We start from the raw sequence: 27,307 nt of genomic DNA on the forward strand, positions 1-27,307 counted from the left end.
AAAAACTACTGCAGGGTATCACTCAAGGGTGTACACAAAATACATCAGATTCGCTCTGTAGAAACAAAACAAGGTGGTGGACTCGGTAGGGGCGTGGCACTTAAAAAAGGGGTGCAAGCTGGGTTAAGCAGGAGATGTGCAGAACGTATTCGCTCGAAAAAGGGGACGCCTCGCCAACGCTGTGCTAGCGATTCGATCGTTGTGTGCGGGGAGGAAGTCGCCCAAGATAGGGGCATCACATAGGGGAGATACACATAAAACGGAAAAAACAAAAACGCGTGCAGGCTACTAAAATACTCAAACCAGGGTCATTAAAATGGTGTAAAAGGGGACACGTACATACGCTGCTCTCGTGATAAATGGCAACCCTGCTCGAGTACTGACTGGGCTCATAGCACATATGGGTACGCGCATGCTTGTGCGTTTTTGCATATGTACAAATCAAAACAGAGAATGTAAGAAAAAAGAGGAATTTCCTACAACCTCCCTCTCTCCTTTTCAGTTTAGTAATGCGCAACTACTAAACATCACAAAGACATGTAGATCTTTTTATATGCACCGCACGAAAAAAAAAAAAAAAAAGCTAAATGAATAAACGGGTCGACGTATGCACAGAGAAAAACATAGGGTCGTGTGAGCTGGTGCACATCCTGAAGGCACAAAAGAAGAACAAGAACGGTCACAATAAAACAACTGCAGGGGGGGCAAAAACGATACGCAAAAAAAAAAAAAAAGGAGTAAGGGAAAAAAATTAAATATATAAGGTACTACTAAACGGGACGAAACGGGTGGAGAGAAAAAAAAAATGTTGTATATGTGTAAACCACCCCGGGATATGCATCCACTTCACCACAGTGCAGGCAGAGGTCTGCTCGTGCTGGGGCCCAATTTGGCTGGCGTGCACGTAAAAGGGGTATGTAAAAATGTGCGTAAGTACAGTGGAGGGATGGAAAGGGGTGGTACTACGATATGCTACAGGGGGAGGGGAGGTTCATACAGACTGGGGAAAAAATAAACATGATGTGTGAAAAAAATACACGTGATGTGTGAAAAAAGTAAATGTAAGGTGAGAAAAAAATAAGCGTAGGGTGAGAAAAAAATTAACGAACGTGCGAAAAAAAAGAAATGCAAGGCAGCAAGAAATAAGTGCAAACCGCGCAATGGCTATCGACTGCCGCTAATCGCATGAAAATTGCCCAGGGGTAAGAAATTCAATGCACATGAAAGTTCGCAAGGGCGCTCTATTTTTCCCGCGGCCGTAAAAGTTATATGTGCGTGAGGGCGAATTACGCGGAATGGGAAAAAGATGAGCGGCTTAACTTGGGTTAGATGCTCTCTCCCGTGAGGCAATGACGCTTTCGCTTTAAGGGTTTAAAAAGGGTGGGCGCTGTTCATCGCGTTTGTACGTTATAACGTAATCGACAAAGCGTTCGTCCGCCAGCCCCGCGGAACGGCCCCAAAGTGTATATACGTATAGTCGTTTATACGTACGTATTTGCACATAGGGTACATTTGGCGCATATTGTACATTTTACTTTTTCTGTTACGTTTAATTTTACGTTTACGTTTAATTTTGCTTTTTCTTTTACTTTTTCTTTCACTTTTGCATTTGCCTTTCGCTCGCCTTCCGTTCGGCAGCCCATTTGGCAGGTATATGGCGCGGCAAATGGATCAAACTATTTTACGTATATATATGTTTGCTCCTTTTCTGGCTATATCATATACACGTAAATTTGAAATTTCACAATCGCTGGTTTTATATCTTCGCTTTCGGCTAAAATTAAATTCAGATTAATTACGTAAAAAAAAATTATATCTAAAAAATTATAAAAAGGCGTTTTTTTTTTTTTTTTTTTTTTTTTTCTGAGATATTATATACTAATGCTGAGGAAGCGAGAGGGGGGCGGTCCGTTACGAGTTCCGCCGGGTTAGGTTAACCGGAGTATAAACCTAGTCATCCCAATGCGGGGCACGTATAACTGTAGAAGTATAAGCATAATATATACATGTAATTATGCGCTATACAAGTATATACACTGTATAATATGTATATGCAATATGTACATATGTATTTGTACATATTTACATGTGCGCGAAAGTTGACGCGGGGGCACTTCGCGCGGGCGACCACTACAATATATATGCACATTGCAAAAATATATTCACGTGGGGCACAGCTCATTTACGTCAATTTTACCTGCACTAAGTGTCACCCGTTGGTTTACCTGCGTTCCCCTTTACCTATTTATGCAAACGCGCTGATTAGAAGTGAAAAAAAAAAAAAAATTCCCGCGCGAGAGTTGGCGCATAAAAGGCAATAAATTGCCTGCTAGAAAAACGCTCAGGGGGGAAAGAAGTGCGCCAGAAAATGAGGCAGCGCGCGGGGCAACGAACATGTGCACGTGAGGTACTACCTCGCTAGCGGAAAATTGTACATGTAGTACATACATATATATTTATATATACATTTATATGTGCATATATCTGCTGCCACGTGCGTACGCGTATGTACTCGCTCATTTTTTTTTATGCTTCCCCCCACACGTTTATATGAACCCACTCGCGCGTAATGTGATTGTTTCCGAAATTTGCCGCTTCTTCCTTTTTTTCCCCAAGAGGAGAGGCGCCCTTACAAAGTAGGAGGCCCCCAAACGGGGTAGGCATAGAAAACCTTCCGAGCTATGCCCACCGTGGTGGTAGTGGCAGCAACGCGGCTGCGCAGTCCCATACTGCTGTGTGCCGACTGTGTCTTACCTTCATAGTGGTGCTAGTGTGAAGCGGCGCATTTAGGGGGTGGGTACTGTTCTACCCTGTTAGCGACTCCACGTGTTTTCGTTGCCGCCATCTTTTGGCAAAGCAAGGGGGGATATCTTGGCAACATTTCTAAAGCATCGCCCTTGTGCACCTTCCCGTGAAGCTTTACGAACATATTTATCTCCCTCCTGGGTTACCCACCCATAGGTAGGAGTAGTACCCCCCAACACACACGCAAGCAGAGCGGTGTATTGCGTGAAGTGGAGGCAAGAAAAAAAGAAACCAAGGCGATGAAACAAATGGGGGGGTACAATGCGGAGGAGTCCTTTTTCGAAGACGAGGAAGACGAAAACGTGTATGATAATTTCAACGCGGAGATTCACGTTAACAGGGGAACGAGTGGCGGTCAGGAAAATGACGCGCTCGTTGAAGACCCTAGCAGCAGCGAGACGGAAAGTTCCACCTCCTCACAGTCCTTCAACGAGGAGGACAACACTGACCATAACAGTGATGAGAGTGGAAGTAATCACGAGGGACAACAAAAGAGTATTAACAATCCCCTACAGGAGGGAAAAAAGAAGAAGAAAAAAAAAAAAAAAAACGAATCGAAAAAGGGAAAAAAAGAAAATGATATAAAATTAGCAGTTAAAATTGCACTGCAAGTGTTGCTAAAAAGTCAGCCCTTTCCAGTGAAGAGAGAAGATTTATTTTCGGTCATTAACATTTTTGTCCCCAACTGTAACAACAATGTAAAAAAAAAAAAACTCATTTTGAAGTTGTTACAAAAGAAAGTGAAAAATATTTTGGCGTTAAATTTACTAACGCTTAATTCGAAAACGAAAATTGAATATGTATTAACGCAGAGTATAACATATAGAAAGCATAACGATTTTTTATTGTCCAATTTGGATCATCATATAAGGGGGTTCCTCATTTTCCTCATTCCATTTTTCAATGCGTTTCATAATAAAATCCCCATGAATTATTTACTATACGAGTTAAATAATGTAGGCCATAAGTTGTTAAAAACAAAGGAAGAAGTGGTGAAAATTTTGACGTCCCCAAATGTTCTCTCCTCCATTGCAAACCATATTGTAATGGCGAAGGAGCTGGTGGACCCCCTCGACTATTTAATTTACGCCAAGAAATTGTCCTACGTCGATTTTAGTAGTGACCATCAGTACGATGAGACCTCCTTGGATGGCTTTTACTGCGTACCTACGGCTCGGTTTGAAAGCGAAGTTAACATGACGCAGTATATAACCGACCTGCTGAGCGTCCCCAACAAAACGTTTCAGCTCAAGGATGTGTACGTCCTCTTTGAGGAGAAGTACTTCCTGGACATTAACTACGACCATTTGTGAGGTGTGGCCGTGGGAGCGGCGTGAGCGGCGGTTAAGCGGTGACCACCAGTCAGTAACCGAGTGACCATTCGTCTGTGTAGCTATGACCGTTAGCATATATGCGAACCCTTTTGCTCCCCTCCCCACGAAGTGTACCCCCGCACAATCGTAATACATAAAAAATTTTCAAAAAAAATATTCGCACACCTTTTTCCCCCAAATGTGAAATAAAATGGAGTTTAAAAAAAAGGGGGAGAGATGAGGGAGGATGTCTACGGGTACGAAAGAGACAAAATAAAGTTTCATCTTATAAACCAAACGGGTAAAAAATAAATCGGGTGTTTATTATTCTTCCCTTATGACAAAGTTGGGTTACTTCCCAAAGGGCGTCCATCCGGCGGTCACATGTACGTACATCGTTTCTGTGCCAAAAAAAAAAAAAAAAAAAACATAAAAAGTGAGTTCCCTCTCTTGTTAACCCTTCCAGTGCGGAATTTATTGCCTGGATGCCATTTGTTTGCTTTTTGAGACCTTCCATTTGGTGTCAGCGTGTGATCGACTTTGTTTATGTAGACCAGCTTTTCTTCTTTTTTTTTTTTTTTTTTTTTTTTCCCTTTTTTGTGTAACCACGCTGTACCGCTTCCATGCGTGAAACGGTGGGGCAATCTCAAATCAGCCCACGCGCAGAGTAAAACAAAGGGAGTTCTTCGCCCACCTTTACTCCGCTTTGTCCGTTTTCTCCTCTTTTATGAGAAAATTTTTTAACTCATTCCACAACTTCATTCGTTCCTCGCCCGCCAAGCTGCCATCCAACTTTGCCGAGTGAATTTTTTTATCGCAAAAGTACCAAAGGCAGTAAATTTCATTTCCATCTGAGAGGGGAAAGCCGTTTTTGTCCTTTACATTTATTGGAGGTCCCATTTCAAGTAGGTTTTTCTGTTCCCTCAGGCACTCTGACTTTTGCACGTTATTTATATACTTATGGTACTGGGTTTGTATTAATATGCCTGTGCAGTTTTGGCAGAACATGCTCGGGTGCCACTCGCTAAATTGGCTGGTTTTATATTCGATGTAGTTGCTTTCGTCTATGTCATCATAGCAAATTAGACATGTTAGATTTTCTGGTACCGCTTCCGCGTGCTTTTCTTCCGTTGTCACCTCTGCATGGTTCAGTGCCGCGTCTTTGCAAAAATTGTTTTTTTCTTCCCCGTTCATATTTTGTGTTATTATTTTGGCTAGCTGCTGCGCTAGTGGGGTGTGTGCCCACGGGGAGTGCTTATTCACGCGGTTGCTCTACCGTTTGGTGCTCTACCTGTGGGGGCAACACCTCCACGTGTGGCTATCGCTTGGACCGCCACGAATGTGCGCACGTAGAGTTAAATATACCCCCGTATTTGCGTTTCTCTGACCTGAGGTGCTTCTAGTCTAGCCACTCTATGGGGCAAAATGGCACAACGGCTGCAGCTGGAATGGGCAACTTTGGGGCAATCGCGTGGGTAGCCGCGGGGAAGAGGACGCCATTCACATTATGCCTACCGGTATAATCGTAAAGCGCCACGCCAAGCGTAGACGTTTCTCCACGTTCGAAGGAGCGGCGAGTGAAGAGCAAGTCCGAATTGTACACATGCGGGGGGAAGCATAAAATCGGTGCTACAAGGAAGTGCTCAACTGTTTCCGCGAGTGTGGCCAAACGAGGGAATCCCTCCCTTCGTGTGATATGAATAATTGGCGTTTTGTTAATTTTGCCCAGAGGGTGTCGGCGAACGGGCGAGTGCAGGGGCGCCAGTGGAGAGGCAACACGGAATGAGAAAAAAAAAAATATAGCAATGGGAATTTTAAAGGTGAAAAATGTAACATAAAAAAGTTACCGCGAAGGGTATTCCATTTAGAAAAACTCCATTTAGGAAAACGCCTTTTAGGGAAACGCCATTTAGGGAAACTCCTTTTAGAGAAACTCCAATTAGGAAAGCTTTCATTAGAAAAATTTTAATGTCAAAATGGAGGTGCATTTTTTTTTTTTTTTTTTCTCGTGGAAAACTGTTCCCATGTCGTCCTCCCGCCACGTTCGCGCTCACTTCACTTTTGCTTGACAAAAATTTAAAACATGGCCACCGCATAAAAGTTAAAATTATCCACGTACGTATAGTTGTATACCAGGTGAAGGACCAATTTGCTGGCGCGTTGCGACCGTTTTGACGAATATCGCGTGAATTTCTCTTTTGCTGCGCAGGGGGCGCGATCTGCCAGTACGATGGTTTGCTCTTTTGTTGCTCTGCTGTTTTGTAGATTCGGGCAGGAGTGACGTTTGAGAGCAGCGAAGTGCGGCAAGCGGTTGATGCGCACGTGTATGCATATGTATAGGATTACCTACTGTGAAGCGTACGTTTTTGCTTCCACGTTTACTGAGGCGAAGGCGGCGGGGACCCCCCCCTGAACGGGCAGTATACACTTCTTCCCCAACGCAACAACGATGGAGCACTGCAGAAAACGGATTGAGGAGCTGGTGAGGGGAGAGGGGGGGGAGGCAGAACTCCCCAAGGATGAAAACGAATACCTAATAAAGCAGTTACTAAAAAATGTTATCGAAATTGTGAAACTGACAAACAGAGTCTCCACAAATTGTCTCTACGAAAACAGAGTAGATGTCATGTCCAACGATGAGCAGGCGAAACAGATCCAAAGGGATTTACTAAAAACGGTGCACGATTTGTTACTATACAGCTCTAGTGAAAAAACGAAGAGTTCACTTACGTGGGAACTCAACGGTGACCACTTAACCCTAGCTAATAATTATCACATCATATCTACCACGCTGGAAGAAATTTTGTCCAGGGCGAAGGACTGCTTTCGATTCTTTCATGTTAAAGATAAGGAGACCTCATTGTTGTCATGTAAAAATAGCAAACTTGAGAAGAATTCCCCCCCCGAGTTTGCTTCTTCCCAAAGGGGGGAAGGCAAGCCAGCAAATACCCATTCAAAGGGGAAGACCAAACCAGGTCGCAACCACAACGGAAAGAAGAGTAATAAGGACCCCAATTTGCAGGCACAAACTGGAGAAGAGGGAGAGAGAGATAACGCATTTCAGATAATCTTCCAGTCGAACATCTTACACGTTCAGAGCGAATCGGAGGAGAGTACCTCAGAGAAAGCAAATGAAAAAAAAACGAAAAAGGAAATAAGCAAAAATGAGAAAAAAAGGAGGTCATCATCACCCAAGTGGAAGGAGAAGAGTGAGGAGAACCCCCAAATGATGGATAACCTCTCCCCATTTAGAAAAATCTCGAGAAAAACACAGTACGCTTGGTTGCACCTGATTAACAATCATGCTACCTTCTTCATCCCCCGTCTGCCGGTCAAGCATAACAGACTGGCTGATCTGGAGAGAGGCCTTATCGAAGCGGTAAAATCCATGCAGAGCTACATCCAGAAGAAGAGGAAAATTCTTCAATACAGGGAACTTTTTAACGGCAATAAGTTGAAGCATATAAGTTGTGGGGATATTCTCGGCGAAATTTTTGAGGAGGACAAGCTGGGAGATGTAGCGGAGGGTACGGTGAAAGAGGTGAAGGCATCCCAATTGTGCAGCAGCTCGGGGGGCTCCTCAGAAGAGCCTATTATCCCCCAAGAACGGCTTACCTCCCCCCCAGATGAGTCCTTCTTTTGGAAGATGCTGAAAAGGCTAGATAAAGACATAAATAAATGTAACCCCCAATTTAGCAACCTGGGCCATCCGTACAGTTACGAAATAAATGACATGCTAAGTCGGTACCACGAAAGGGATGAAAGTGTATCCCCCTTCGTGAAGGTACCCCCTGAATTGCCCCTCCCCGTGCAGGTAAACGAGAAGGAGTGCAAAATGGTTAGCAGTGAAGGTGAGCTGATCGACATGGTGAATACTATTAAAGCGGGGTGCACAAAAATGTCCCTCTCCCTTGTGATGAATTATAAAAGCACCTACCGAGGTTTCACATCCCTAATTTTAGTGGGAACAGAAGAGTGCGATTACATCCTTGATGCGTTGCACATTTTCGAGCAGATGCACGCGCTGAACGAGGTTACTACAGATCCGAACATCCTCAAAATTGTGTACAAGTCGAAAAGCATCATACCAGTGATGCAGAGGGACTTTTCGATCTACTTTGTTAACATCATTGACATTTCTGTTTGCTCTGATTTTCTGAACGTGAGGAACTCCTTGGCTTTTCTGGTGCACAATTACTTCCACGTCAGTGTCAATTCGGCTGGACAAGGGTTTAATGCTCTCACAAGACCGCTGTCCACTGACGCGGTTCAAAATTTGAGGATGCCTTTCCACTATCTGTACTACCTCTTCGAGTACGTCAAGACGGACTTATATTTCAACTACATATTTGCGCATTACCGGCGGGAGGGTCAAACGGAGGGGGGAGGAGAAGCTGAGAGGGAAGCGAAGGATGAGGAAAACGCTATGGATGCGATAGACTCGATGGACGCGGAGGATGCGATGGACACTCTGCAACGGCTGATCGACCGGGATGGCCCCCCCCGAAGCAACATCTACGTACACTTTGAAAATATAAAATTCGAAAACACCTCAGAAGAGGAACAAAAATATGGAGAAGAAATCATCAGGAAGGTATTCAGAGAGAGCAATAAGATGTGCCTTCTAGAGTACAAGGTGAAAGACGTGTGTGATGTGGAAAAGACAAAGGAAAAAATCAAAAGGATTATAAAAACGTCCTATTATAACTCCTCCAGTTGTGACCCCTTAATAGAAAATATATTAACCTGGAGAGAAAAGCTAGCCAAAAAAAATGACGAATCTCCGGACAGCATAATTAACATCCACACCATCATTTCTATTATTTTGAATATGCCTACCTCAATTTCAAGCCTAAAGAATAACATCATCCCCATGTCCAATCTTATGTCCGAAAATCTGGAGGCCCTATTTGAAATAATTATCAAATCGAGTCTGAAAAAGAAGACGAATCTACAGTTTTATCGAAATTTTATTCAAAATGAGAAGCCCAACATTTCTAACTGCAGCAATGAACAGGAATTGAATTCCATGCAATGCCCCGTCCCTAGGGAGGAGAGAAGCGGTCTAGGCGGCGAAGCGGCGGACGGGGAAGGTGAAGCCAACGGAATCCTCATTGTCCCGCCGAGGATGCACTTTCAGAGCATTTCGGAGGGGGCGCATCCTCCCGAGGGGGATGAGGAGGGCGCCGGAGATAGCATTAGTGATTGTAATAGCGCTGGTGATGGTGATGACGATGACGATGCCCCTCGCTGTGCCCCACACAGCAGACGCGACGGACGCGGTGACGAACTGGAGGCGCACGAAGAGGGAGGAACCCCCACAGCCAGCGCGCCTGATCAGACCTTCACCCTGGAGAGAACCTTCTTCGGCGACGACGAAAGTGACGAGGAGGCCAGCGAGAAACGTAAAACCTTTGGCGGCAAAAACGGAAAATATGAAAACTACGCTTTGCTGTCGTCCCTACTTAGCTACGTCAAAGAGAAGAACCAGAAAAGGTGTAAAACTTCTGAGCATCCTGTGAAGGAAGAAAATGTGAAGACGGAAGAAGAGGAGGCAGAAATGCAGAAGCAGAGGACCACTTACAAAAGTGTGAAAAGGCAACTACCCCTCGACATTGCTGACAACAGTTTTGGCCAAAAAAAAATTAAACCAATACAACAGCAGCAACAACAACAACAACAACAACAACAACAACAACACCAGTCGTACAGCGAGCAGTACAACATAAAGAACGCAAAGGGGCTGTACTCCAAAAACATTTTAAGCGAAATGAACAAAAAGTGGAATGGCTAGTCGGTCCAGCAGTTCGAAGCCGAACTGGTGAGAAAAAACGGCACAGGAGAATGGGAAAAAAGAAGAAAACGTAAAGGATACTTTGATAAGTACAATTCTTTGCAGTGTGAAGCGGCTTCTTTGCCTTTTTTGTCCGCACACTTACCACGCGTACTCGTTCGCCTGTTCATTTGTGTTCGTTCGAGTACATTCCTGCGTATGTTCCATTCGGGCGTCTTACCTACACCACTGCACGCACACTCAAGAACGCTTCGGTTAATCTCCCGGGGAAACGTTCCATTGTGATGGTTCGAAATACGCATCATTTGTTATCACGACAAAAAGAAATGGGGTCCACTCATGCATGCGACACACTGTTGCAGGTATCCCCACGTGATGAATTCTTCCATGTGTGCTAAACATGCGAACAGGAAGTTTGGACGTCTCTGTGCAAGGTTTTTTGCTTGTAATTTTTTATTGCCTTCGCTTTGGCACTATTTTTTTTTTTCTTTTACCCGCGCCATTATAAATAAAAGAATGGCTCTTGAAAATTTCCTTTTATTCCTTTTTCTTCCTTTCATTTGAGCATAACATTTTTTTTTTTTTTTTGTGTTTTGTTTTGTTGCAAAATTGGCGTCAAATGAACACAAACGAACGAAAGTCTAAAACGCGGGGCTACTATTCTGTATCCCAATTTGAACTCTTTTTGGAGGGGCGAATGCGGAGGTGTATGCCGATCGTCGAGCTAAGTGCGGTGCAACGGAAAAGGCAGGCACGCACTGGCGCCATGGCGTCATGGCGCATTTGTCCAACCGCCCAGACGCGCGAGCGTGAAAGAGCACAATTCGGTAGTTTCCCTGTTGACCAGTTGACCAGTTGACCAGTTAACCAAATGATCAAAGGATGCATGAAAAAATTCACCCCCGAATTGAAACGCAACTTGCAATCGCATGTGCAGCGCAGAAAATTCACCCTCCATTCGGCAGCGCGCAGATTTGAATACGCCAGTCCCCTCGACCCATTTTGCGAATTCCCCCGCATTTTAAAGCTGCAGAAATGGCCACAATTTCGTGAAGTCTGACTTGTCTGATTTTTTTTTTTTTTTTTTCCACCAAAAAAAGTTGGAAGGCATCACATGCAAAATACTTATTTTATTGTGTATGCCATGTTTCACCTTTTAAAAGGAGTGAAAAAGGAATTTTTTGCAAAAACGATTTTCTCTTTATTTGGTGGGAAAAAAGGAGGGGCAGCGCACATTTGCCTGCCCTGAAATTGGACTAGCTAAACAGTTCTTCTTCCCCCTTTTTTGTGAACAGGTCAGGTAAAAACGCAAATGCACATACATTTTTAGCAATTTTATATGAACAATTTTAAGAAAAAAAAAAAAAAAAAATGGCTAGCACTCCAGCGAAAAGTGGAAGAGCTGGGGAAAACGAAGCAGATATGAGAACACTAAACATAAGTAACGACTCGAAGCATGACTTAAGCAATGAGGAAAGTTACAAAAAGTTGAAGGAAGACAAGAAGAGGATGAAGAAGGAATTGTTAATTAAGGACAGCGAAATAAAGAGCTTAAGGAAAATACTGGAAGAAAGAGACAAGGACACGAAAATAAATTATATTCCACTGAATGAAGCTAGGAAAATTACATATAAAGCATTACGAAAAGGGTCAGCGGCACAGAAATTTATCTACCTAATAGAAAGCAACAGTATCAATTATAAATTAAAAAAGAAGGCCATCAACCAGCTGGTACTTAACGCATTCGGAGTTATGCATCACCAGAAGAATAGGTATCCTGAAATTTTGAAGTACACGGACTCCCATTTGAAATTATTTAGGCAGGAGCAATTAATTCTGTTGGCTGAAAATGAAAGGCTAACATTACAAATGAAGGAGCTAAAAAAACAACTTTTGGATAACAAAATTGACATTTTAAAGAAAAATGAAAAAAATTTAATAATGTCTATGAGGAAGGGTACGAAGGAAAGACCCGCCGCTACAGATGAGGGTGAGGACAACTACGTAGAACTAGACGCAGATGTTGTGGAAAAAAATTTCATAAATTTAATAAAAAATTTTAAAATCGCACAGTTAAAGTTGCTATTTTATGCATTTCGAAAGTTAAGCAATAACTTATATTACAACGCTGACCCTGTGAATATAAGTGTGAGCATGAGTGCTTCGCTTAAAAGGGGTATAGACATTCTGAGCAACATGCTCAGGTATAAGAAGCGTACCTCTACATGTGCGGCATTTTATAAATTGCTAACTCATAACGATAACAATTCTGTTTATAACAATAGGAGGTATTCCGAACAGAGCCACATGAACCCACTTGTTAATCCAAGTTGTTTCATAAAAAATGGGAAAAAAATTGGGGAGGGAATTTCCAACTATGTGTTTAAGCCCTACTACTATGATAACTTGCCTAGCGCTACGTACGACATGCGAAGGAAAAAATGCTCTTTGCAAAGATTAAAAAAGAATTGTATAATGAAGAACTTAGCTGCGAATGAGGATAGCCAATATCGCGTTAGCAATGCGGAATGCGAAACCATTTTTGATCCTTTTTCGCATGAACATCGGATGAATGTAGTCAATGGCGACATGAATGAGCGCAGCCATGCGGATAACACCAACGGGACTACTCGCAGAATTTACAAAAACAGCTACTTCGGTTTAGGGAAAAATAAAAACCATAATGACGATTTTGAGAAGCGCACCTGCTCCAGCGATTTGGACTTTGACTACCTCGCGGAATTTAGTAACTACGACAGGGAGAAGTTCATCGACATGTTCATATCGGAGACGTCCAAGAGGTGACCCTGGCGGGGGAGAAAATGCACCGATGCAGCGTCCGAATGGGAACAAATAATCGCACATAAGGCATATTCATGCGGGGGCAAATTTATACGTCATCTCTCCCCTTCACTTATGTGCACACCCTCCCTGTGTGACGTTAAAATGCTGCTAATACCTTTGCAATAATTAAATGAGGAAGGTGCAAACCCTTCGTGTGCACCGCTAGTTTTGGGGATACTCTTTTACCTCTCCTGCGGAATAGCTTTTTTTTAAAAAAAGGGGAACTCCGTCATTGCGCTATTTAGGGTAGTCTCCCCCAGGGTACGGCGTTTGCGGCACTTGCCGCCGCGCAGCGCAAGTAGACATGTACGTGCATAATTTGTGTGGCCTTTTTGTCCGTGCCGTATTTCTTTCCACGTGGGGGGTAGCCATCATTAGATCGCTTCGGTTGGCAGCCCTTTCGTTTGTTTCGTTTTGCTTATTTTTCCTTGCCATGTTAATAAGGCGGAGGCCGCGCAGAAGTCAGTCGCTCCCCCGTGGGGGCCACGCGCACAAGAGACGTAGTTCCCCACATTTCTCGTAGCGCTTCCAATTGCACCTCCCATTGCACCCCCGCTGCATTCACAATTCCTTGCACAATTAAAAGTTGTAATTTTTCTTTATTCCAATGGTTGTTCATTTGAATGAATAATTAAATTACGCTAAAATTTTTAGTTTTATTTTTGAGACTTGTCAAAAAAAGTAAAGACGTGGTCATAAAAAAGGGGGCATTGGCACAGCTACGTGGCAGCTGCATGGCAACTACGTGGGAGCTACCCGGCAGCTACGCGACAGCTAAGGTGCAACAAAACAGCCGCAATAACTGGCAGAACAGTGAGTAATAATAAATAGGGGTAAATAAATGGAAGGGGGGGAGAGAGAAATGCCCACGAACAAGTGGACGTGGTGGCTGGCGCATGTGTAAAATGCTAAATTTCAAAATAAAAAAAAAAAAAAAAAATTGTAAAAATATTGATAAATATTTGAGGGGAGAGGAAAACATATCAAATGGAGAATATTCGCATGTTGCAAATAAACAAACGTAGGGATTAAAATTTTTATAACTAGACGTTCGCCTGCAAGCACGGGGGGTGCGTCTCGCTTGAAGGTCACATCGCGCGATGTGTACCACGTACGAAGTGCACCACGTACGACATGCACCGCGCGTGACATACGCAGACGCACATATCGTGGCAGGGTAATCAAAAAACAACTCTTTTCACATGGGCATGCATTTTAACACTTCTTAAAAATGTGCCCTCCCCTTGGTGCTGAATTTAAAAATGAGTGAATGGGCGGGTCGGGCCAAAAAAAAGCGAAAAAAGGCGAAAAAAAAAGCGAAAAAAGGCGAAAAAAGGCGAAAAAAAAAGCGAAAAAAAAAGCGAAAAAAGGCGAAAAAAAAAGCGAAAAAAGGCGAAAAAAAAAGCGAAAAAAAAAGCGAAAAAAGGCGAAAAAAAAAGCGAAAAAAATGGAAAAGACGTCAAAAAAATGTGGAAAAAAAGTGGAAAAAATAAACGCCGAAAAAAGGTGGAAAAACAGGGCGTAATAACGACATACGTTTTAATATATACGCATGTGCGTATACTTGTATGCTCATGGTGGGGGTGCCCCCGCCGTTCCCGCACCTTGGGGGGAAAGCGCCTCCGAGGTTAAAACAAAACAAAAAAAATCGCAAAAATGGGAAAAAATAAAGAATAAATATAAACAATAAAAAATAAAAAAAACGCGTCCGCCGCGAATGCCACGTTTGCCGCGAATAACATGTCAGTCACTTCGCCGCTTTACCGCTTTGCCGCTTTACCGCTTTACCGCTTCACCGCTCCCCATCACAACTTGTCCAGGTAAAACAGCTGGTCCTTCAAATCCATGTGACTGGGCAACTTGCTATTCTTTATGCACTCGCTGAATAACTCCAGGTAGGGCTCCAGCTCATTGATGTGCTTGGTAAACTTGGCACTCTTCAAACAGAGGCGCAGGGAATTGGTGTACCTCTCCCTTTTCTCTATCCCTACGGGTATTTTGGGAATGACGTTTTTTTTTAAGTCCTGCAGAATTAATGATAAGGCTTCCCTTGTGAGGTCTATAAAATTTGCCTTATATTCATCTCTGTTTTGGCTGCAATAATCAGAATAACAATCGTTTGAAAAAATGAAATTATATTCCCTTTCGCTGTTGGCTGTTTTGTTATTTCGCTGTTTGCATGTGTTATGCTCGTTGTAGTCATACGTCATTGGTTTTAGGAAGTAAAAATCCTCGTTGGTTTGTTCGGGGGAATCTATCTGGAAATCCTTGTCCGTTATAATGCACGTGTTGTTGCTGGACCGAGCGTTGCTAGCCTGAGTGTTGCTAGCCTGAGTGTTGCTAGCCTGAGTGTTGCTAGCCTGAGTGCTGTTAGACCGAGTGTTGTTCGATCGGGTGTTGCTAGACCGTGTGTTATTCGTTCGAGTGTTGTTGCCGAATCTCGTATTGTTGCTGAACCTCGCGTTGCTGCTGGAGCGCGTGTTGTGGTAGGTACGCCCGCTTGAGCAGTTTTGCTGATTCTGCTGAGCGGTGTGGTAATCACCATGGTAGATGCTATCATAACCGTTGTTGTAGCCCTCATTGTGGGTGCCCTGACGGTAGTTCTGGGTGGTGCTGGAACGGGTATTCAAGCTCGGCACATTTTGGAAATCGTCGTGGCTGCTTTTCTCCCCCTGCCCGTTCTCGGCAAACTGCACAGCGTGCGCACTGCTGTTGCGCGTGTTGCGTGTATTGTGAGAGTTATTTGCGTTGTGGGCGCTATGCGTGGCATGACTGCCTGGGCTGTTGTGGTCATTGAGGCTGCTACCCTCGTGGTAGGCAGACGCGGAAGTGGCAGCGGGCTCGCCACCATTGCTGTTACCATTTCCATCACCACTTCCGCCGCTACTTCCACCACCGCTTCCCCCACCACTGCCATCCCCATCGTCAGCAGCACCCCTGTCCTTCCTAACCAGGTAACTGAACTTATCCTTTGTAGTTTTTTTCTTCTTCCTACTATCCCCTTGGTAACTGTCTAGCGCCTCCACAAGGGTATCACTTTGTCGTTTCCCATTTGGTGTCTGCACCGACTGGTTCCTTTCCTCTTTGTAGCACTTCACCTCATCAGCAGTCAAGCTGTTGCTGCTGCACCTGTCAGTCGTCGCGTGGTAGTTTCGGCTACTCCGAGTGGTCAAATTGTAACTAGAGCTCTCCGAGTGATGAAAGTTATACCCGTTTGACTGCTGCCCTTTGGAAATGCTGTTGCTTCCTCCCCCCTTCGTTAGGTTACCCTTAGCTTGGGAAACCTTCGAAATGGTCATCCCTCTGAGGTTGTTACTTCCTCCCTTGGGGCTTCCGCCATTCCCTTTAGAAATGCTGTTGTTACGTTTCACACTATTGTAATTGCCTCCCTTTGTGACGCCACTCCCTTTTAGGGTTAAGCTTCCCTTGGTGTTATAATTCCCTCTGACACTGTATCCTCTAGAGGTGGGGGGACTAACACTGGACGTGTTGCTCGCTTTGTAGAAAGAAGCATCCTCCTCGTTGGTTTCATTCTTTTCCTCTTTTTTATTTAATTCTTCCACTGATTTGTAATTCCCCCTTCTCGTGTTGTAGCGCCTTTTTCGGTCGGGTCCTTCTTCCGCTCCGTTGGCGCTCGCACTAGCGCTAATACTAGCATTGGTAACCCCACTGGCATTTTCGCTATTCACGGTGGCTATACTACCTACATCCATCGACTCCTGCGCTTCCAGTTTTGAGTGATTACTTCGGCCCGCTTCATTGTAGCTGTATGTTCTGGTTCTTCCGCTGACGTGGTTGCTGGGTTCATTCTTAAATTTCGCGTACACACCATTGTTGCGCGGCGGGTGGTCCGCTTGACTACTCGCTCCGTTGGCAGCACCGTTCGCTTCCCCGTTGGTAGCCCCATTTGTGGTCCCATTTGCGGCCCCGTTGGCTTCCCCATTCGCCAGAGCGTTAAAATTAATGACGGTCGAATTCTTACACTCAACGGCTAGCATTCTGGCCCTCTTAAAGCCGTGCTTCTTCACAGAAAAGACACGAAGGTGTCTGCCGCTCCCCTTGACGCAAGCTAGCCAACACTTGGTTCTGGCATTATACCAAACGCCTTTGTTTTTGGTGTTGTCTTCATTAGCGTCGTACACTTCTGGTTCGTTCACATCTACTCCTTTTTCGTACGCCCCATTTTTTGCCGCGCTATTGGGGGGGCTCTCTACAAAAGGGGGGGAAAATAGGAAAAAAAATGTGCCGTGTTAGACGTGGGGGGGAAAAGAAGAAGGAGCTTCCATTGTGATGGAAACTATTAATGAATCTCCCCTGTGGTCATCCCAGAGGGTGCATCTACCCCTGCAGATGCAAACTGTGGTGGTGGCGGGAGTAACTCTCCAGGGGCACCATTACCTTTCTGACTCCCAGCGGCGTCTGCGTTCTCGTCGTAATTGATCATTATCACTGGGGGGTTGTTAGTAAGTGGTCTATTTTGTATAATTACTCATATGGGGATAGCGGCACGGGGAGCTGCAACCAAGTGGACACGTGCGAGGCGGCGCGTTAGACAAGGCGCGAAAGGGGGGAAATGAATAAGAGATAGCAAAAATGACGAAGAGGTGGTAAAAAAAACAAGGCCAATTATGTTCCACCCTGGAACGCTTACAGCACCGAGGGGAATAACCCAAATGGCGGGCAACTTGATGCGTCTGCGTGGCGGTGTTGTCATGCAAACGCAGGTGCTCACAAAAATGTTGCGACACAGGCACGTGCAGAGCTGTGGGCGCAGCACAGGAATGTATACGTGCCTCTATATGTACAAGCGTAGACGTATAGAAGCGTGCGCATATACACGCGTACTCATATATATACGCACGGGACGTGTTTTTTCCCAGAGGGCCCTCTCCCCAGATGGCCACGTCGGAGAGTCGCCGCTTCGTGAACTTGTGTCTAGGCTGCTACTAGCACCCCCCCGTTCGCCGAGCCTAGCAAGTTCATAAAAAAAAAAAATAAAATAAAATAAAAAATGAAAAAAAAAACGATTCGCCTAGTTGCGAAGGAACAAAAAACAAGGGGGAGTAACACAGTCAGGTGTGGGGGGCAAACGCACGTGAGCACTCACAAGGTGTGCAGACATACACACATGTAGCTATGCATACGTTTACACGTACGTTTACACGTGTGTTTATACGTACGTTTATACGTATGTTTATACGTATATTTATACATATACCTATGTATACGTCTACACTGCTGCGCGTACACGGCGTACAAATGAACAATTCGCACAGGGCGCGATCGCACGTGTATGCACAAGCGTACACGTAGGCACATACGTAACACGGGGATGTGTTCGTACAAACATGTGAGCGGGCCCAGTCTTCATGCAAAAAAAATAAAAAAAAAAAACAGGCGAAGAAACGAACAAAGTAGTTAATTTAAAAGGGGCTATTAGTAGGTGTGCCTGGGGGGGAGCAGGGCCGGAAGGGGAAAAAATAAAATAGTAAAAGTGATGAAAAAGGTGAAAGTGGGAAAAATGGCAAAATGGGAAAAATGATAAATGGTGAAATGGCAAAATGGCAAAATGGTATAAATAATAATAGTGTTAAAAATGGCAAGTGCTGCAAAAATGGTGAAACACTGGAAGAAGGTTCGCTCGCAGAACGTAAAAAATGAAAAATAAAAAATAAATAAAAATGAAAATAAAAAAATAAAAATAAAAACACTACTACTAGTAGTACGACTAATGAGGGTAACACGTTCGCTCCAAATAACCGCAGTCGCCTCTTTCCTTTTTTTTTTTAACGCTTAAAAAAAATGAATGGCAATGCTTTGGTTGCGCGTGAAAGGGCGCCACGTGGGGGAGTATGCACGGGTGTATTCGACGCATGAACGGGTGTACTGATGAGCAGATGAATGGGTGTATTGATGAGCGGATGAATGGGTGTACTGGTGAACGTACGAATGGGTGTACTGGTGAACGTACGAATGGATGCACGAGTGTACGCACCTACGTGTGAGTGTTACGTACGCATGCGTGTAGTGTAAGCGTGTGAACTGGTCGGCGGAAGGGTAGGTTAGCCTACAGTGGGGAGGTGAAAAAACGGGGAAATTAAGTAATACGGAGGTGGCGCGGGGTGGCGACGAATTGGTGAAGTGACGAATTGGTGAAGTGGCGAAGTGATGAAGGGACGAAGGGACGAAGGAGCGAAGGAGTGGCACCCAAGCGATGGAAAAATGAAGAAATGGTACTAAGATGGAAATAAATTAGTAAAAAAATTAGTAAAAAGTGAAAATAAATTAGTGAAAAGGCGAGGATCGAAAAAAGGAAAAAAAATAATAATAGTGATGATAGGAAAGATAGTGACGATTGTGATGATGATAGTGATTATAGTAATGATTGTGCTTATATAATGATTGTGATTATATAATGATTGTGATTATATAATGATTGCGATTATAACGATTGTGACGATTGTGGTGATGATGCTAAAATGGAAAAGCAGTGGCGATTATCCCAGCGAACAATCGCAAACTCGCATGGAAAAATGAACAAACCAACTGTGAAAAAAAATAAAATACATCAAAAGGAACGATGAAGAAAAGGTGTGAAGAAAAAAAAAAAAATGCAGAATGGGGGATATAATGTGATGAACACGTCATAAGAAATGGTAAGAAATAGTAAGAAATAGGGGTAACACGGGGGGCGAAAAAAATAAGAAAAAAAAAAAAAATGCATATTTTGTTATGCACGTATGTACTTATGCGTATGTCCCTTTGCCTACTTCCCTCTGCATACGTATGCCCCTTCGTGCGTGTCGGCGCGGCGGGGGTAACTCGTGCACAAGAGGGTACAGCTCGGAGATGCTCAGCGGTGTATACCTGTGTATGTATAGGCGAGTCACGCAGGCACACTCTCGTGTACTTGCGCGCAGATGCACAAGTGGTACGCGGAGCAATGATTTAATTTTTGGCTACTCGGGAAAATACACATAACGCTTTGAGATTCGCCGTACAATTATGGGGGGGGGAAGGAGGGACAGGGAAAAAATGTGAATTTCGCGCAAACGCGGAGTGAACATACACGTTGTACGGTAATACAATTGCGCACAAAAATGTAGCAACGTGTGGGTAGGTATACACATAAAAATTAGTAAGTAAATAAATAAATAACGTTCGCGTGAAAAAAAAAAAAAAAGTGTAAAAAATTTAGCACAGCGCCAACACCAAAATGCAATGCCTCGCAAAGTGCAAGATTACACCTATTGGTTCTACAAAGATATACACTTTTGGGAAGTGCCTCTGCGGGGGCAAAGATACATATGAGTTTCCCCCTAAGGGCGTATCACTTTAATGAGTACAATTGTGTAGCCCCTCCTCCCACACATATAAAAAGCACACATAGAAAATATACTCATGCATATGTACCTGCGCGTACTTTTTTCCCAGGGGCTACTATAAAGTTGCCTCCATACACAGTAGAACAAAATGACGCGCAAAAAAAAAAAAAAAAAAAAAAACTTATAGTACGAGGGGACGTACCAACATGATAAAATTTAACTATAACGATGCTACGGTGAAAAATGTACTACCCCTGTGTTGCGTCAATTCATTCAAATGTAGCATGTACTACTCTCATCAAGCTGCTAAGAAAAAAAAAAAAAAAAAAAAAAAACAGAAATGGCTCACTCGATAATTAGCAAAGTGGAGGTGAACACATCCTAATGCGTAATAATAATGCAAAGGTGGTAAAAATACGCTAAAAAAAAAAAAAAATATTAATAAAAATTGTACGAGGCGTAAAAATAATTATAACGTGGGGGAAAAAAAAAAAAAAAAAATGCCAACCTCGATATGTTTATGCTAATGGTAACAAAACGGGAAGGACGCAGCTGAAACGATGCGCGCATGTGCGGCATGCCTGCCCGCGAGGAATTGGAGCGCAGGGATGGGCACGCGTATAACGGGATGTACACATGTACGCATATATATATAGGGGCAAAAAAAGGCGGGCGTTGCGCGAGGAGTGAACAACCCCCTCCCACCTCTGCTCTGTGCAAAGACACCAAAAAGATTCTAAGGGTAGTGATGCAGTTACATCAAAGCAGGCAGGAGTATCTGCTTACCTATTGTACATGAGCTCTTATCCGTGATGGTGCAAATGTGCATTGGTAACCCCTCGCAGGCGCTCCTATGAAGCGTGCCCATACAGTTACGTATGCAAAATAAAACACAGAGGTGGAAGAGGCATACGAGCGTATATCTAACGGTCGCGTTCGTTCTTTCCACGGGGGAATCCTCGGCACATAGAGCTGCGCGAACAGGCAAATGTGTACACTACGGGTGGGGGAACTCTCATACACCTTGCTGAGCAAGCGAGGAGGGGAGGGTGCAAAAAAGGTAAAACGTGCTCGAGCGGAAAGTTAACTCCTCACAAGAAGTACTCCTCCAAGCGCAACTACTGCTTAGCATGTTATGCCTTACTGAGTGCACCTCAAATGAATGTTCGCGCATCTGGCAGGGGAGGCGGCGTGCATGCTCCCCACAGAACTATGCAATGAGTACATTCCTATTGCGCACACAAATGGTGAACACCCGGTGCAGGCTTTATTCGCGTAATTCGCGCTTCACTCGATGGGGCAAACAGCGTAACACGTCAAAGGAGAATTCCTCGTGGAAACACACCTTGCAGTGAAATGTACAACTAGGGTAAAAAAATAAAATAAAATAAAAAACTACGTACAAGGTACCGTTCGCAATTACGCGTGGGCATACAAGAGTAGGCACATATACATATGTACACATGTGCGTATGCGCATGTAGGCCTATGCAGCCCCTGTCCACGATTGCTCCTGTTCGGGCGGTCTACAAAGAACACAGCGAAAAATTTTGCCACGCGAATGTACACTCTTACGTGTTATTATTTTTTTTTTTTAATCACAAAAGGGCTCGCGCGGGGGCAACTAATGTACAGATACGTCGGCATGCAAAAGGTACACTTCTTCATTTAATCTAATTGAGAAGGCGAAAAAATAAAAAAATAAAAAATAAGTAAAAATAAACAAAACAAAATAGTGAAACCATAAAATAAAAATTACCTTTTGTGTACGTTGCGGATTAAGAGCGCGAGGTGGGGAACTCCCCGACCGTTTTCTTTTCCCAGCACGAACGTGGAACAGTGGGTATTTCACATGTGAATATAAATAAAAGGGAAAAACACGCGGTTGGAAAATGATTGGTAGACGCGTTGTACCACTGTTGGGGGTTCTAATTATGTGCCAGTGTAAGTGTAAAATCGTGCGCGGTTACAATAGCGCGGTTGGGCCGGGCATACACTCATGCAGATTTGTGAACAAGGGCATGCAAAGCGTTGATGGTCACCCAGCGTCAATCTTCACTTGCGCTTTCTAACTTTACACCAAATGGGGCAAAGACACGAGTTGTAATGAACTTACTGCGCGTGCAACGAAATGGGGTGTACGCGGGTTAGGCAGCATGCAAAGGAGCGTACGGGTGGATATATGTAGATACTCACCTACGCGTGCACGCACATATGCCCCTGCGCGCATGTGGTGACTTACACACGGGGGGCGGCTGCAAACGGCTCACCTGGGCAAACCACACAGATCTTAATGTTACGTAAATAAAAATGCAATTAAAAAAAAATTTAAACCAAGGGGAATGCGAAGCAAAAATGGAGTAAACGCGATACAAATGAGGCAAAACGAAGTGACGATCGCCTTTTCACTCAGTGGCTCGATCGCTCAGTACGATCACTCTGCACCACGTTCGCGCAACGCAAACTTCTCAGCGCGAAATGCAAATTTTGGTTACTGGGCAAATAGGAAAATCTACTAACTCGTGCCAAACTGAGGGCGGTGAATAGTGTACCCTGGGCCATTTAATTGGCTCCTCCGCTAATCTGCAATGTGAAAGTTGGCGTTTCCTGTTGACCGCCTCGCTCCTTGCTAGTTCGCGATTTGATGCGCTCGACTGGTCGGTGAGCTGTTTGTCCCTTTGCCGCTTCGCTACTTTGCCGCTTCGCTACTTTGCCGCTTCGCCGCTTCACCGCTTCTCCACTGTTCTGCTCCTCCTTGCTCCTACCTTTCCAGCACTTGCTACTATTTTTGGCCTGATTTTATTTTGACCCCCTCGCGTAAAAAGCGTGAACACAAAATAAAAACGAAACAAATGTATTTCCGTTATGAAGAAAAGCAAACAATTGTAATGTTTAAAAAAAAAAAAAAAAGGCATGGAAAAATTATGAATTACTAATTAATGTGAATTTATATTTATTTTTATATTTGCATTTGCATTTATATTTACATTTATTCACGCATACGCAAATGAACTGTTAGACATTTATTTAAAAAAAAAAAAAAAATAGTTGTACATATGTAATTATACATACATTTGCAGTAAGCACACATTTGTGTATTTTAACATAACTTGCAAAATGACGAATGGCCGCTTTACAATTAATGCATTTATTTATCGTGACATTTAGGGGGGGAATTTCACAAAATTGTTGCAAAGGGGTTGTTAAACATGCATATGTAAAATGAACAGGAGTTTTTTTTTTTCTTTTTTTTTTTGCGCAAGTGTGTTTTCAAAATCATGCATTTGTTGTTAATATATTTTTTTTTTTTTTGCTTTCTTTCTTTTTATTTGTTTTTTTTTTTTTCCTTTTTTTTTATTTGCTTTCTTTTTTTTTATAGTTTTTTTTGGGGCAAAAATTTGGGCACTTTTCGGCCTATGGGGGTAATTGTTCGCTTGACTCTGCGTGAGAAGTTTGCTACTTTTGTTGCGTGACTTTTTTGGTTCACTGTTTCGTTAAATGGGTGCGATTTGTGGGGAGCCATCTGGCGGGTTAGCAATTTAGCCGGTTAATCGTTTAGCAGGTTAACCGGATGAACGATTAACCTGCTACATGTGTAAAAATAAAAAGATCTTGTGTACGCCTGGGCCGTTCCTTCACATCATTCGCATTCCTTCGCTTTTCTTCGCAACCTGAACGCTAATCCGCTTAGCGCAGGTCAATATACACACGAGGATAAACAATAGGCATTTCTTGGCCCAGGGGGAAAAAGAAATAAAAAAAAAATATGCAAACCAGAAAAATTCGAAAGTGCCGCGCGCGCAGGATAATTGCGCGTACGTAGTAACATGCACGAATATACACTCGCACGTCAGCACATCCGTGTACACCTCTTGTTCGTAGTTTTACTCATCCCTATGTACACGCTCACAATTTTTTTTTTAGTCACGCGCGCGAAGAATTAACGAACGAATGGCGCTGTATGATGCAGATCGAAATAGTTACAACTGCGAAAAGATCTATTCGGCTTTTCCTCAAATCTTCCGCGCGCAACAATTGACATAAAACGGTAAAAAATAATTATTACAAAAATAGGAATTTTAATTTGTCGTAGGATCACTGTTATTATGAAAAAAATAAATTAACAAAATATATTAAAAAAATAATTAAAAAATAAATTAACAAAATAAATTAAAAAAAAAAATGTAAAAATGGTATGTCGCGGGGATGTACGCGTAGGTGAATTTGCGTTGTAAGTTTTTTTTCGTTTTGTATTTATATTTTTTAATCACATTTTTTAACTACATTTTTAACTGCATTTTTAACTACTTTTTTTACTACATTTTTAACTGCATTTTTTGCTTGCATTTTTTGCTTGCATTTTTTTTTCCACCTTTTTGCGCATTTATTTTTACATTCACATCAAGCATGCAGGTAGGGAAAAAGGTAATTGCTTGCGACGTGCATATTACAACTGCTCGGGGAATAATTTTCCCCCAGCAAAGCGAGCATGTACTGTATGCACTGTATGTACTGTACGTTCTGTATGTTCTGTCTTTACATGCAGCTAAATCAGAACAGGTGTACCCCCTGGTAATGTTCGACATTTTTCCTCCTCCGCCACAACGCCTTTTGCGCTAACTTTGCAACCGCATGCGTTACGTTGCAGCCTTTTTTTCTTTCCTTTTTTGCTTAATTTTTATTACCACACCTTTCACTTCTCTTTTATCATATCCACAAATTAAAAAAAAAAAAAAAAATTAATTTCCTTTTTTCATATGCACATAACCCTTTTACATGCATTCATACGTACGTGCAAACATACCTACGGGTGATACCTCCCTGTGTAGGCGCACATGCATACGTATAAATATGCCTAATCGGTATTGTGCTTATGCATTTTTTTGTGCAGGTTTTCCCGTTATAACCGAATCGCACCCACAGTAATCGTTTCATAACACGTTTGGCACAAATTGGTACATTTTGAACAGATGGAACATTCCGTTCTTTTACTTTGACCTGATGCCACCTGGGGGTTACGCCAACCTCTGGTCGACGTGTGATATTCTATTTCTGCTGGTTTTTTCCTGAAGCGGGAAAAGTAACCCACCTTGTGGTACATCCCCCTCCGCGTTCACATAAACATACATGTGCATTTATTTTTTTACGCGCATTTTTTGCTATCATTAAGAAGGAAAGGCATTATTTTTGCGTTCACTCCTGTGTAGCACACCCCTAAATTTTTCAAACGCCCAAAAAAAAAATTCTGAGTTGCATTTTTACAACTTCCACTAAATATTTTTTTATTTGCGCATGTGCACATGTGGCTACATGTTCAGTGCTAATTATTTATTTGGTTCAAAATTATTCTTTAAGATTAATTCACACGTTTTGAGCGATCATTGATTGTTTCATGTACAGTTTCGGGCATATGCATATTTTGCACATGATAAATAGCAAATATTACGAATCGACCCTTTTTGCGCTCACTGCGCAACTTTAACATGCGAATGAAAAAAAATTCCAATGCGTATCGCCTGTTATGATCAGTGGCCAGAGTAAAAAAGTAGAAAAGGAGCTGAATGGGGGCAAAGGATGGAAAAAAAAACATTACAGAAAAGAGGGTGAAGTGTAGAAGCAAAAAGTACTCAGGGAATTGCACATAATCGCAATAACGCCTTTCTTAAAAAGATTGTATTTTTTTGCAAAAATGTGTCAATTTTTGCGTATTCTACCTTTTTAATAATAAAAAAAAAAAATACATGCATAGGGTGTTTCTCCCCTTGAGTCGTTTTCTCTGAACACAAATGTTAAAACATATGTAGCACCCTTTTTCACATCTTCCTATCGTGCCATGTGCAATTTTTGAGCGTTCTTTCATTGGATCAACGATTCAGGAGCTAAAAACAAATTTAAATTGACAAAGTGCGGAACGGCATGCCGCGAATTTCACGAACGGGATTTTTTCTCGAAGAATACTCGTGCGCATGCGAATGGCACATTGGAAAAATGCTAGAACATGTTGCGTAGCGAATAAGGGAAAAATGGCCAAACGAATATAACGCCGAAGAGTTACGATCGAACTGTTAAGCAATAAAAGGTTAAAACGCACACTTAACAGTTCTCCCGTCAACATGAATAAACACGTGCACACCTAGGCGAGAAAAACGAATGCAAGAAAAATACCGCCGAAGGAAACGTGCTAAGCCTCAGGTACGTTCTAAAACTGCATCGATCCGATCAGAACGTTTAAAGCGCATTGAATTTTCAATGTGAAATATTTTTAAGGACGAACCAAAGGGTGATAACTTTTGGGGGTCATACGTAAAGGGTTAATTTTGCGGAAATGCGTACTTTAATTTTACGCGATTTTCAGATGGAATAAAAGGAGGAACGCCGCAAATTTCTGCTTCATTGTGATTAAAAAAATGGCAACATTTTAGCAAATACGAAAGGGAAGGAAAAAGCCCCCCATTTGTTTAATTCATCTTTTATGAAAGCATGTATGGGTGTACTTATTTACACGTACATGTATGTGTCAACCATTTTGTTCTATTTCTCTCTGCGTATCTTCCCATCTCATACGTTAGTCTTCGCCGCAGATGCGCAAACGAGCCATTTCGAATTTGTTGCCAAAAAATTATATAAACAGTTTTGGCTATTTTTTTTTTTTTTTTTTTTCTAAATAGCCAAAAATGCCATTTATCCAAATAAAAGTATGAACAGGTAAGGTAAATTTTCAATTTTGTGTATTCCCATCACGGCTAGTTCAAAAAGTGTGTGTTTCTGCCACACCGGGTGGGCAAACAGGGTAAGGATTAACAAGTGCGGCTTTGTGCATATGGTCACATTGGAATGCCTTTTGTGTTGTACCAGAATTGGGCAAAAAGGAGGGGTTAGCTTTGGCGCAAATGTAGTCGTGTGTGCCTAGTTACACCTGAGGAGGTAAAAAAAAAAAAAAAAAAAAAAAAAATATGTATATAATAAAACAAAAGAAATGGAACAAAATAACAACAGTTACGTCTTGTACTGGTGAACTTCAATTTTTCGTGTCACCTTATGTTCTTCCAGTCCGTTTCCCCACTTCTTTACTCCTTTGTCATTACGAAATGCTTCGCTTGTAACTTTGTTCTCCGTTTTAGTGGCATTATTACTCGTTCAGTTGCTTTTCATGTTGTCACTTTTTGTTGTGTTCCCTGTTCGTCGCTCTGCGTTTGCGGATTGTCTGGCGTCAGTTCATCCCGCGCA

The 27,307-nt window shown here is 42.8% G+C and overlaps 6 protein-coding genes across 6 annotated transcripts, besides 21 other annotated features; 4 read left to right on the forward strand and 2 right to left on the reverse strand.

The window, feature by feature from the left end:
* Positions 1-493: 493 nt before the first annotated feature.
* Positions 494-517: a microsatellite.
* Positions 518-1,170: 653 nt separating this feature from the next.
* Positions 1,171-1,197: a microsatellite.
* A 223-nt stretch (positions 1,198-1,420) lies between these two features.
* Positions 1,421-1,454: a microsatellite.
* Positions 1,455-1,630: 176 nt separating this feature from the next.
* Positions 1,631-1,663: a microsatellite.
* A 50-nt stretch (positions 1,664-1,713) lies between these two features.
* Positions 1,714-1,747: a microsatellite.
* A 284-nt stretch (positions 1,748-2,031) lies between these two features.
* On the forward strand, positions 2,032-4,118 carry PVX_117990 (hypothetical protein, conserved; the record flags this gene model as incomplete). The annotated part of the gene is made up of 3 exons (XM_001615840.1): positions 2,032-2,407; positions 2,617-2,793; positions 2,962-4,118. Exon 3 carries the CDS (start codon positions 3,045-3,047, stop codon positions 4,116-4,118), a length of 1,074 nt encoding a protein of 357 aa, XP_001615890.1. The 5' UTR covers positions 2,032-2,407; positions 2,617-2,793; positions 2,962-3,044.
* Positions 2,625-2,645: a microsatellite.
* Positions 3,560-3,590: a microsatellite.
* Positions 3,836-3,870: a microsatellite.
* A 696-nt stretch (positions 4,119-4,814) lies between the features above and the next one.
* PVX_117995 (hypothetical protein, conserved) lies at positions 4,815-6,055 on the reverse strand (the record flags this gene model as incomplete). Its single annotated transcript, XM_001615841.1, has 1 exon — positions 4,815-6,055. The coding sequence occupies exon 1, from the start codon at positions 5,310-5,312 to the stop codon at positions 4,815-4,817; it is 498 nt and encodes a 165-aa protein (XP_001615891.1). The 5' UTR covers positions 5,313-6,055.
* A 172-nt stretch (positions 6,056-6,227) lies between these two features.
* On the forward strand, positions 6,228-9,912 carry PVX_118000 (3'-5' exonuclease domain containing protein; the record flags this gene model as incomplete). Its single annotated transcript, XM_001615842.1, has 1 exon — positions 6,228-9,912. The coding sequence occupies exon 1, from the start codon at positions 6,568-6,570 to the stop codon at positions 9,910-9,912; it is 3,345 nt and encodes a 1,114-aa protein (XP_001615892.1). The 5' UTR covers positions 6,228-6,567.
* Positions 6,664-6,706: a microsatellite.
* Positions 8,661-8,683: a microsatellite.
* Positions 8,927-8,946: a microsatellite.
* Positions 9,676-9,702: a microsatellite.
* A 1,371-nt stretch (positions 9,913-11,283) lies between the features above and the next one.
* PVX_118005 (hypothetical protein, conserved) lies at positions 11,284-12,896 on the forward strand (the record flags this gene model as incomplete). Its single annotated transcript, XM_001615843.1, has 1 exon — positions 11,284-12,896. One exon carries the CDS (start codon positions 11,284-11,286, stop codon positions 12,715-12,717), a length of 1,434 nt encoding a protein of 477 aa, XP_001615893.1. The 3' UTR covers positions 12,718-12,896.
* Positions 12,550-12,621: a microsatellite.
* Positions 12,822-12,845: a microsatellite.
* Positions 12,897-14,026: 1,130 nt separating the features above from the next.
* On the forward strand, positions 14,027-14,281 carry PVX_118010 (Histone H1, gonadal, putative; the record flags this gene model as incomplete). The annotated part of the gene is made up of 1 exon (XM_001615844.1): positions 14,027-14,281. One exon carries the CDS (start codon positions 14,027-14,029, stop codon positions 14,279-14,281), a length of 255 nt encoding a protein of 84 aa, XP_001615894.1.
* Positions 14,282-14,561: 280 nt separating this feature from the next.
* Positions 14,562-17,200, reverse strand: PVX_118015 (hypothetical protein, conserved; the record flags this gene model as incomplete). Its single annotated transcript, XM_001615845.1, has 2 exons — positions 14,562-16,966; positions 17,155-17,200. The coding sequence occupies 2 exons, from the start codon at positions 17,198-17,200 to the stop codon at positions 14,562-14,564; spliced, it is 2,451 nt and encodes an 816-aa protein (XP_001615895.1).
* Positions 16,670-16,696: a microsatellite.
* A 5,659-nt stretch (positions 17,201-22,859) lies between the features above and the next one.
* Positions 22,860-22,879: a microsatellite.
* Positions 22,880-24,637: 1,758 nt separating this feature from the next.
* Positions 24,638-24,657: a microsatellite.
* Positions 24,658-24,857: 200 nt separating this feature from the next.
* Positions 24,858-24,884: a microsatellite.
* Positions 24,885-24,988: 104 nt separating this feature from the next.
* Positions 24,989-25,014: a microsatellite.
* A 698-nt stretch (positions 25,015-25,712) lies between these two features.
* Positions 25,713-25,753: a microsatellite.
* A 29-nt stretch (positions 25,754-25,782) lies between these two features.
* Positions 25,783-25,812: a microsatellite.
* Positions 25,813-27,307: the final 1,495 nt, after the last annotated feature.

Source organism: Plasmodium vivax, chromosome 12, assembly GCF_000002415.2.
Source record: "Plasmodium vivax chromosome 12, whole genome shotgun sequence".
NCBI lineage: Eukaryota > Apicomplexa > Aconoidasida > Haemosporida > Plasmodiidae > Plasmodium > Plasmodium vivax.